The sequence below is a fragment of the Bubalus bubalis genome, chromosome 3 (genome assembly GCF_019923935.1).
Source record: "Bubalus bubalis isolate 160015118507 breed Murrah chromosome 3, NDDB_SH_1, whole genome shotgun sequence".
Taxonomy (NCBI): domain Eukaryota; kingdom Metazoa; phylum Chordata; class Mammalia; order Artiodactyla; family Bovidae; genus Bubalus; species Bubalus bubalis.
Genome location: NC_059159.1, coordinates 35,679,060 through 35,690,086, shown reverse-complemented (window position 1 = coordinate 35,690,086; position 11,027 = coordinate 35,679,060). Strand labels below are relative to the sequence as shown.

The window sequence follows — 11,027 nt, the reverse complement described above, 5'->3', positions numbered from 1 at the left end:
GCCACGGCTGCCTCGAAATCCTGGAGCTCCTTCTAGAGCGCGTGTGAATCTCGCAGGCGGGACCTCGGGCGCCATCTGCTGGACTCGCCCGGGATGGAGCCCGCAGACCCGGGCGCGGGGTCGGGCGCTTGGGGTTCCCCCAGCCTTTTCAGTTGTTTCCAGCTCCAGTTCGTCCAGCCCATTCCCAGACCAGCCCCCTTCCCTCCAGCTTGCCAGATTTAGCGGCTTTCCCTTGCCCCCCAGCCTTCTTGCCCCGAGTCCCCGCTTGGGTGACGCGGACGAAGCCGTGCCAGCAGCCGCGGGCCGGGGTTTCTCTGCGCCTGCGCAGAGGAGACTGGTTCCGCAGGCTCGGGCCCCCGCCACTCCCTTCCCGCCCCACGCCCAGGGTTGCCGAGGCGACGCGTGCAGGCGCCTGCCCGAGAAAGTCACGCGGGGCAACTTCTTAGCTAGAGTGACCGGTCGGTCGGTCTAGGGAGGAGAGGGTCGGCATCGTGAGGTGTGTGTTGGGGGCAGCGGGAAGCGGGGAGAGGAAGAGTGGGAAGCTATGGGGAGAAGGGGAAGTGGGGAGGGGGTGCGAGGGAGAGTTGTGGGGGGACGGGGAAGAAGGGGCAGTTGTGGGGGAGGGGAGAGGAAGGGGCAGTTGGCGGAGGAGAAGAAGGGCCAACTGGAGTTGAGATGAGGAACCGGGGACAGTTGTGACAGTTGGGAGGAAGCGCCTTTGAGGGGAGGTTTGCCCACTGGTAGCCACTGGTGGTTGGAGGAGAGGGCCGACCCCTCGACTTATTTCCTGAGAAATAGAGCGAGTCTAGTAGAAAGCGCCTCCTTAGGCCACGGTGTGGATCCGGGGGTGAGCCCCTAGGAGAGGGGGCTCCCACCCTGGCCGGCGGAATGTTCCTGAAGCTCCCGCCGCTGGCAGGGAAGCACAGCCTGACGCTTCTCTGGAGACTGGTGGCAGAAGCCACACTGCAGTAATTGGTTCAGTTGATGTGTTGGCCTAATAGAACGATTTTCCTTGGAGCAAAGTACAAATCCTTCAAGTCTGAGACTCATAACGATCAATGCCTGTGGCAGCCTGTGGGGAGGAGGAAGAAAAGCCACAGGTGGCTGGCTGTCAGACTGGAGCTGAGTGAAGAGGGACTGCCCAGCCTTCAGACATTGCCCTGGGTGCCTGCCAGAGATGCCCTGCTTCCCACCATCCCACTTTTCTGAGAGAGACGTTCCTGGGGCCTTCCTCATCACCCCGTTTCTTCCTCCCCCAGACACAATTCCAAGTTCAGTATTGAATGACTTTTGTCCTTCATTTTTCCAGTCTGTTTTCAGGGCATCCGAAATTGAATGATATTAGTCTTCATTAATTGGTCAGCACAGAGTAACTCAGCCAGCTAGGCTAAGAGACCTTTCAGAACACTCAGAACAGGGTTCCTATCACTCAGGAATGGAAAGCTAAAGAGACACATTTCAATTACTAATTTTTCCTTGTTTAAGGAGGTCACAGATTTTAGTGTGGGTAGGAGGGACATTTTTCCCCCTCCTTCCAGCGGGGAACTTGGGAGGAAAGGAGATACATAGGAAAATCATCTTGGTTGCTTAGTGACTTGACACAGTGACAGAGAGTGTGGAAAAAAGGAACCTGAGGACAGTCTTCCCTTCCCTGGGCCCTTGCTCACTCACCATGGCCCTGAGTGATTGAGGGTGTGTGCAGCCACACCTCAGCTGGTAGATCTTTTCTTAATTATCTATGTTCTCACACCTCTGGGCAGAGATAGGGGTTCCTACATCCTCATTAGTGGGTGTCTGCCATACCATCATTTTTATCAGTTTTATTTCTTGGCCATGCCTCGGGGCAGGCGGGATCTTAGTTCCCCAACTAGGGATGGAACCCATACCCCCTGCAGTGGATGTACAGAGTCCACTTCCATTTATTCCTAATGTCTTGAGGGACTGATTTTGATTTTTAACCCAAGGCCCTGAAGAAAGTGGGGGTATCCCAGGGAAAGGACTGAGGTTTGGGGATGGAACTGGTTATGGACCCCCAGCATCTGTGTATCTGCAGGTTTTGCCTACGTGATGTCCAGCAAAGCTGACAAAAAGCGGAAAGTGACTAGCCGGGGAAGCGCCCGCCGGCGAGCTGCCCAGTCTACTCTGGATGCACAGGTCGAGGAGATCTCCTTGCCGGCCAGCAGCGAGGTCCAAGTGGAGCCCGAGACCGTCAAGGAGGAGGCTGGTGGGTACCTGCTGGAGAGAGACGTGGAGGCAGAATGTTTGTATTTGAAGAGAGTTTTAGGGCCGGGGAGCAGGTTCTGTTTCTTCTGGGTAAGAAGAAAGGAGTTTAGCTGAATTTCAGGCCGCTGCTAGGTCCCTTGTTTGGGGTTTTCCCTCCTGGCCAGCCTTATACTTGTTCTTTCAGTCTTAAAATTTCTCCCCAGTGCACCCAGAGCTCACCAACAAATCTTCTAGCCTCTTCCTTCTTATTTCAAGTGTTCCTGGTTGCTCCTAGGCCAGTGAAGAGGGTTTGATCTCTTCCTTTTTCACCCTGGGTGGCAAAACAAATAGTGGTTTCCTCTCATTAAGCCCATCACCATGGAGACTCAGCCTGCCTTGCCATCCTTTGAATCCTAAGCCCCACTGAATCTTTCTCCCATCTGTTTAAGGTTGTGTGTCTCCGCCCTCAGTTTGGCAGGGTCTTGGTAGACTAAGGATGTTCCGGTTCAAGGCCACAGGAAAAGAAGCCTGACGTCTAGATTGAGGAAGAAAAGAGTTTAAAGAGTCTGCCTCTTGTGGCTTTGATTTGGGGGGATTCCTCTATGGTGGGTGAGCTGAGGCCATTAGGGTTGAAAGGTGCTGTTGCTGGGCTGTCCCTTAGAGTGCTGGCCAGTGTAGCTATGACTGAGCTACAGATAGCCCTGCCCTTCTACCTGGGGTTTCCTATACTCCTAGCAGCCTGTCAAGATGGAGAGAAATAGAATCTCCTTTTAATAGTAAAAGGTGAGAGATTAGGCGTGGGCGTGGGAGAAAGGTCCAGGGTACAAAGAGCCTTGCCCTAGGATCTAGACATTAGAAGCGTACAGTTTTTTTTTTCTTTTGAGTTCTTAAAAGCTGTTTAAAGTGGGACTGGCTTCTAGAAGCTGGGTACCAGAAGCAGCAGGAGGAAAGAAGGAAGGCATTGAGGTTCAATTTGGAGAATCCTCTGGGATGGGAATGGAAGGAACTTCTAAATGAAAGCATTAACGCCAAACACCAAGGATCTCTTTAGCTCCAAGCCTTTTAATTGTTTGATTGCTTTCTAGCTGACACTTGATAGAGGTTCAGAGAAGACTTGGGTCTCCAAGGCAGCCCTGAAATGAATATTAATTCTTGCAGTCTTTGGAGTTGGGAGGAATTGAAGCTTGTCCTACTGGAGGCAGAGGGGGCCTACTATGGTCTGAATGTTTGTGTGTCTCCCTGCCCAAATTCATATATTATAATTTTAATGCCCAATATGATGGTGTTACTAGGTGGGGCCTTTGGGTGGTGCTTAAATCATGAGGGAACTGTCATGAGTGGGATTCATGCCTTATAAGAAACAACCCGGAGAGAGTCCGTGTTCACTTCCACCATGTGAGGATACATAGAGAGGTCTGCGACCCAGAAGAGAGCCCTCACACAGCCTTTCTGGCACCCTGAACTCAGACCTCAGCCTCCAGAACTTTGAGAAATAAATGTCTGCTGCTTAGAAGTAAGGGGGGAAAGGGGAAGCAGTGACAAACTTTGTTTTCTTGCCCTCCAAAATCGCTGCAGACAGTGACTGCAGCCGTGAAATTAAAAGATGCTCCTTGGAAGAAAAGCTATGACAAACCTAGACAGTGTATTAAAAAGCAAAGGCATCACTTTGACAAAAGTTCATATAGTCAAAGCTATGGTTTTTCCAGTAGTTATGTACGGATGTGAGAGTTGGGCCATAAAGAAGGCTGAATGTGGAAGAATTGATGATTTTGAATTGTGGTGCTGGAAAAGGCTTTTGAGAAGTCCCTTGGACTGTAAGGAGGTTGTAAACCAGACAATCCTAAAAGGAAATCAACCCTGAATATTCATTGGAAGGATTGATGCTGAAGCTGAAGCTCCAATACTTTGGCTACCTGATGCAAAGAGCTGACTCACTGGAAGAGACCCTGATGCTGGGAAAGATTGAAGGCAAAAGGAGAAGAGGGTGACAGAGGATGAGATGGTTAGATAGCATCACCAACTCAGTGGACATGAATTTGAGCAAATTCCCAGAGATAGAGGAGGACAGAGGTACCTCTTGGGCTACAGTTCCTGGGGTCCCAAAGAGTTGGATATGACTTAGTGACTGAACAGTGACAACAACAAACTGATATTTTGTTATATTAGCCTGGAACAGACTAAGACCAGGCCTAAACACTTCCGGGTGAAGAATGGCAGCTTAAAGGGCACACACCCTTTTGAAGTTCTAATTGATAGCCATTTCCACTAAGAAAAGAAGGAGAAGTACAGATTCATGATCTCATATCTGTAATTTTAAAAAGCCCTGAGAAATAAAAGTCCCCCCCCACCCCCAGAGTTTGGCATCCAAACTTATTGGGTGGTAAAATATAACCTAAACTGACTTGAGGTATTTATAGTCTATTTAAGCCACTTAGTATACATTTTCCTATCTTTTACTGCAGGAATACTAATATGAAAAGTGGAGTGCTGCTGTAGAGCCCCCGGGAGGTGGGTGGGGGTCTCACATCCCATACTGTATTACAAGTCTAAATGCTGAGATATATGTGAAGCTAAGAGTTTTGGATGAGATGGCTGGATGGCATCACCGACTCGATGGACGTGAGTTTGAGTGAACTCCGGGAGTTGGTGATGGACAGGGAGGCCTGGCATGCTGTGATTCATGGGGTCGCAGAGTCAGACACGACTGAGCGACTGAACTGAACTGAACTAAAGAGTTTTGGACAAGGACAAGTTTTGTATTTCAGGCAAATAAGAAAAAGCGTAGAGAACAAGATAATGAACACCCATGTACCCATTACCCAATGTGTAAATTAATCACGATAGCAACAAATGAATCCCTCTGTCCCCCTGCCCCGCAGACCCTTCTCTCCTTCTCCAAAGGTCACCGCTATCCTGAGTTGATGTTTGTCATTCTCAAGCTTGTTTTTTAAATTTTTACTGCATGTATCCATGACCATCACATATTAGTATCATATTGCATGGTTTAGACTTATATAAATTTTACTATAGAAGAGGAAACCTGTTTACTCTTGAGATGGTCTAAGTCTCGTTCTCTCTGCCTAGTTCCTGTCTGAAACCTTGGATGCCCTTGGCTTTCTCGAAGGGCCTTGGCTGTCTCAGTCACTCATCCCTCTCACTCCTGAGCTCCTAGAGTCAGCTGTTCCATCTTTCTCATGATTTCCTTCCTCAACCTCTGTGCCTTACTCCCCTCTTAGGTTTTCTTTCTGGAAGTCTGAGTGTCCTGTTCTCTGAGTGTCTTATTCCCCAAAGTCTTGTGGTTCCATCCCATTAGTTCCTTCTTCCTTTCAGCCCACAGGAGATGGGAAACCCACCTGTTTTGCCCCAGTCTTCTGTGTGAAAAACAGATCATGAGGGAGAGAAACACCCCCTTGACTTTTATGGCATCCAGAGTTGGGGTGGGGGTGCTTGGAGAGGGGCCAATTTCTGAGGGTCTCAACTTTTCAATGTGGGAAGAGGCTAGGGGAGGAGTGGCAGGCCGGAAGCTGAGTGGCTGCTGCTGCTGCTGCTGCTAAGTCGCTTCAGTCGTGTCCGACTCTGTGCGACCCCATAGATGGCAGCCCACCAGGCTCTGCTGTCCCTGGGATTCTCCAGGCAAGAACACTGGAGTGGGTTGCCATTTCCTTCTCCAATGCATGAAAGTGAAAAGTGAAAGTGAAGTCGCTCAGTCGTGTCCGACTATTAGCGACCCCATGGACTGCAGCCTACCAGCCTCCTCCGTCCATGGGATTTTCCAAGAGTACTGGAGTGGAGTGCCATCGCCTTCTCCGGAGTGGCTAGAATAACCTTAATACTGACTGCCTTCATTCCCCTGCCTCCCTCTGCACCCCTGCCAGCTTTTTAAAAGAAAATTAAGATATAATCCACTTACTATAAAGTTCATGTGTTTGGGACTTCCCTGGTGGTCCAGTAGTTAAGAGACCACCTTCCAATGCAGGGGACATGGGTTTGACCCCTGGTTGGAGAGCTAAGATCCCATATGCTGCCAGGCAAGTGCCACAACTAAGACCTAATGCAGACTAAATACATGTATCAATCAATCAATCAATATTTTTTTTAATTCATACTTTTAAAGTATATAATTCAGTGATTTTTGCTGTATTCACCAGCCTATGCAACCATCTCCACTATCTAATTTTAGAACATTAAAAAAAAATTTATTTATTTGTCTGCATCAAGTCTTAGTTTCAGCATTCGAGATCTTTAGTTATTGCGTGTGAGCTCTAGTTATAGCACGTGGGATCTATTTCCCCAACTAGGGATCCAATGGGGGCCCCCTGCATTGGGAGTCTTAACCACTGGACCACCAGGGAAGTCCCTAATTTTAGAGCATTTTAACCCCTTCATCAAAAGCCACTTCAGGTACCTTGCGAAACTGGCACCCGATGGCCACTGTATCTTTACTTCTACGTTGTGTGAGAGCTTAGCCTCTTAGCAGTCACTCCCCATTCCCCTTTCCTCCCAGGTCCTGGTAACCATTAATCTGTTACTTTCTGTGTCTTTGAATTTGCCTATTGTGGACATTTTATATAAGTGGAATCATACAATATACTGTCTTTTGTGACTGGCTTCTTTCACTTAATGTTACATTTTCATCCACATTGTCATATTGTAGCAGACCCTCATTCTTTTTCATGGCTGATTAACATTCCACTGCAATTTGTTTATCCATTCATCTTTGGTGGAACCTTGGGTTGTGTCTGCTTTTTGGCTGTTGTGAATAGCAGTGCTGTGAACATGGGCATACAAATATCTGTTTGAGTGCCTGCTTCCAGTTCTGTTGGGTATACCTAGAATTACTGGATCATATGGTCGCAAAGAGTCGGACACGACTGAGCGACTGAACTGAACTGAACTGACTGATGGTGACTCTATATTTAATTTTTAAAGGGATGCTTTCATTTTTGAATTTTCTTCCCAGAGCCAGTATTGGAGCAACCTGAAATACAGAAAGAAGAATTAGAGGAGCGTGAGGTAGATGTGGTAAGTTTGGGTTGTTGTTGAAACAAGTATTCCTCACCAGCAATTGGTGATTCAAAGGATCAGTTGCAGAATGGTGTTTGAGGAATTCTCTTCCGTCTCTCACTTGATACCTTTTCTTTCTACCAGCAGAAACTGGTAGCCTGCTCACTGCAAATCCAGTACACTGAGTAAAGGGCAGAGTTATCCATGCCCCCTACTCCTCCAGTAGAAGAGAGCTTTCAGGAGGGAACGGGACTTTTAGCAGGCCCTTCCTCGTCTCTCCATCTTGGGTCAAAATGTGACAAGCTTTATCTGTCGAATGGGTGAACATCTGGACAAGTTGAACAAGCTGGCAGACACTGTCCTAATTTCTAAGGCATCCTCTTTCTTCCTGCCCTTCGGTGCTCTCCTTTGGCTGAAAAGTTTACAGAAGCCACTTGAAATACTTTCAGAAATTGACACTCCATGACCCCTATACCTTTATTTTCAAGCTGCATCAGAGCCTGGGGACACCTTCTAACCTGGGTTAGAAGAATAGTGACCTTGAACTTTCTAGAAAGGGAGAGCAAAATAACAACTACTCATTAAAGAAAAAAACTGGAAGGGATAGAAAAGTAAAACAAAGAAAGGGAAAATGAAGTTATGACTAAACACATTCAATGTTAGTAATTGGGTATATGTCCTTTCTTTCTGTAGATTTGAGAGTTATTTTGTTTTCTAACAATCTTAACTATACTACAGATTATACTTTTTAAATTAGGCTTTTTCACAAAACATTTTATCATTCTTCATGTTATTACATTCTTAAAAAAAAAATACAGGGGATTTCCCTGGAATTACAGTGGTTAAGACTCTGTGCTCCCAACGTAAGGGGAACTAGGCTCCTTAAAAAAGGACCTTAAAAAAAAATTGGGATGCTATTATTTTTTATCAGAAATACATAAATCACAAGACGCCTCTTTTTTTGGGCTGTGCCTCGAGGTTTGTGGGATCTTAGTTCTCAACCAGAGATTGAACCTGGTCCTGGGGAAGTGAAAACGTGGAGTCCTAACCGCTGGCGTGTCTGCTATGTCACTTCAGTCCTGCCTGACTCTTTGTGACCCTATGGACTGTAGCCTGCCAAGCTCCTTTGTCCATGGGATTCTCCAGGCAAGAATACTGGAGTGGGTTGCCATGTCCTCCTCCAGAGGATCTTCCCCACCCAAGGATCAAGCCCACGTTGGCAGGTGGGTTCTTTACCACTAACACCACCTGGGAAGCCCCCTAACCATTGGATTGCCAGGGAATTCCCTGTAAGTACCATTTTAAATGTTCACACAGTGCTTGATAAGGTATATGTACCATAGTTAAATCCTTACTCTTGGACATTTTTCCATTTATGATTTTTTTTTTTTGCTTTCATAGTACTGTGATGAATTTTATAAATAAAACTAACATATTTTGAAATACTTAATATTTCCTAAAATTAGATTCCTGGATATGGAGTTCCTGAATCAAAGAGTAAAGAACATTTGTAACACCTTTAATACATAATGCCAACTATTGTTCAAACAAATTGCATTTTTTGCCCTCATACTAGCAACAAACCCTTTCCAAGCCTGGGTGTTAGCAGTTTAGCAGGTTTTTTTTTTTTAAATAATTATATGCAATACATGATATACTTTTGCTGTGTTTATTTTTATTTCTTTAATTTCAAGTGAAATTGAATATTTTTCCACATTTTCATTTTTTTTCTGTCTCTTTTTTTAATAGCATGAAATGTTTGTTCATGTCCTTAGTGTTCTTTTCACTGGGTCTTCATACATGTCTTTTAAAAAAATTAATTAATTAATTTTAGTTGGAGGGTAATTACTTTACAATATTGTAGTGGTTTTTTCCCATACATTGACATGAATCAGCCATGGGTGTACATGTGTCCCCCATCCTGAACCCCCCTCCCATCTCCCTCCCCATCCTATCCCTCAGGGTTGTCCCAGTGCACCGGCTTTGAGTGCCCTGTTTCATGCATCAAACTTGGACTGGTGATCTATTTCACATGTGGTAATATACATGTTTCAATGCTATTCTCTCAAATCATCCCACCCTCGCCTTCTCCCCCAGAATCCAAAAGTCTGTTCTTTATATCTGTGTCTCTTTTGCTGTCTTGCATAAGGGTCATCGTTACCATTTTTCTAAATTCCATATATATGCGTTAATATACTGTATCGGTGTTTTTCTTTCTGACTTACTTCACTCTGTAGAATAGGCTCCAGTTTCACCCACCTCATTAGAACTGATTCAGATACATTCTTTTAAATAGCTGAGTAATATTCCATTGTGTATATGTACCACAGCTTTTTTATCCATTTGTCTGCCAATGGACATCTAGGTTGCTTCCATGTCCTAGCTATTGTAAATTTTTAAAGAAATTTATTTATTTATTTATTTTGCTGTGCCAGGTCTCAGTTGTTGCACTTGGGATCTTTAGTTGTGCCACGTGGGATCTAGTTCCCTGACTAGGGATTGAACTCTGGTCCCCTGCACTGAGATCACAGAGTCTTAGTCACTGGACCACCAGGAAAGTTCTTTTATGCATGTCTTTATATATGAAAGATTTTGGATCAGTGGTTAAATTTTCTTGACCTGGAAACTGTAAGCAAAAGGGATTGCTTTTCATCTTCTAGGAGTACTGGGAGGACAGAGGGACTTCTCCAGTTCACTGAGCTAGGTCTTCATATCCTGTAGTTTTCTTAATTTATTTAATGCTGTTCTAAATAATGCTATGTTTTTTTCTAGCCACCAGTTATGACTTATTTTCCATCCAATTGATTTGTCCTTTGTTGTTTTCCAGTTTTGTCTTTTCCGCTCCATTTTTCTTTTTTCTAGCTGCTGGGCCAGTTGACTTTTGCCCAGTGTAGCAAACTTATTCCAGTATTCTGTGGAGGCCACATCATGGAAAAACTGCTCTTCTACCTTTATTCTTTTTCCAGCTTGTCATCCTCTTGCCCCTAATTTCTTGACTGAGGCTAATATCCTACATGTTCCCTTAATTTAGTTTTACTGTGAGGTTGAAAGTTTTTTGATAAGACATTTTTACAACCACAGGCATAAATGAAATATTTCAGAAAGATACTATCCCTAAGTCTTCCTCTATGATCCATTCTATTTTTACTCATAGAGGGAAGAGGATCTTATTGTCTTGTTTCTTCTGAAACCTATCAGTCAGTTGGGCCTCAGCTTTTTCTTGGGAACCTAGCTGCCTGCCCTCACTCCCCATGACTCCCACACATGGCAGTGGAGGGGAAGTGCCCCACACTGACAGCTGTGCCTGCTCTGGCCCTCTGCTCTCCTTCCGCAGAAGCCCCTCCTCCTGTCCCGAGCTGTGCTGACAGGACTGGCGGACGCCACATGGACAGAGGAGCACAGCGCTGTTCTGGAACACTTTGCCCAGGACCCTTCGGAACCCATCCTCACCATCTTCATCGACCCTTGTATGGGGCTGAAGCTAGACCTGGGAATGCCTGTGCAGGTGCGTACTCCACCATCCAGACCCCAAGGTGTTCTCCCCAGGGGGCTGCGGGTTCCGCAGACCCCAGTCATCTGTATCTAATCTCTCATGCCCAAGGTCTGTTGAGCCTCACAGTGTGTGGGACATCCTGCTTGGCAGCAGAATACAGAGAGAAATGAGGCAGGGTTTTGCTTTTGATGATCTCATGGTCTAGTGGGGAAGACAGACATATAAAAAATATTTACAATATATTATGATGCCTGGACAAAGCTTTATAAGAGTCTTATGGGAGCAACTAATGTAGCCCCTGGAATGCTGGCAAGGCCTGGTGATGGAG

General features: G+C 45.9%; 1 protein-coding gene and 1 long non-coding RNA gene across 3 annotated transcripts in view; one reads left to right on the top strand and one right to left on the bottom strand.

Moving 5' to 3' along the window:
• DNAH2 (dynein axonemal heavy chain 2) overlaps nt 1–11,027 on the top strand; it is a 109,856-nt gene continuing 98,829 nt past the window's right edge. The window contains exons 1-4 of one of the 2 annotated variants that reach the window (XM_006062878.4): nt 1–496; nt 2,054–2,224; nt 7,163–7,224; nt 10,541–10,711. In XM_006062878.4, the coding sequence (XP_006062940.4) occupies nt 2,068–2,224; nt 7,163–7,224; nt 10,541–10,711 (390 nt within the window). In that variant the 5' untranslated portion in view covers nt 1–496; nt 2,054–2,067. The remainder of the gene's footprint in view (nt 497–2,053; nt 2,225–7,162; nt 7,225–10,540; nt 10,712–11,027) is intronic. The other variant, XM_006062873.4, reaches the window with a different exon arrangement.
• Nucleotides 976–2,566, bottom strand: LOC123332653. The gene is made up of 3 exons (XR_006549586.2): nt 2,443–2,566; nt 2,065–2,235; nt 976–1,072 (listed from the first exon to the last, which is right to left on the bottom strand). It is a non-coding gene; the product is annotated as an uncharacterized LOC123332653 (long non-coding RNA).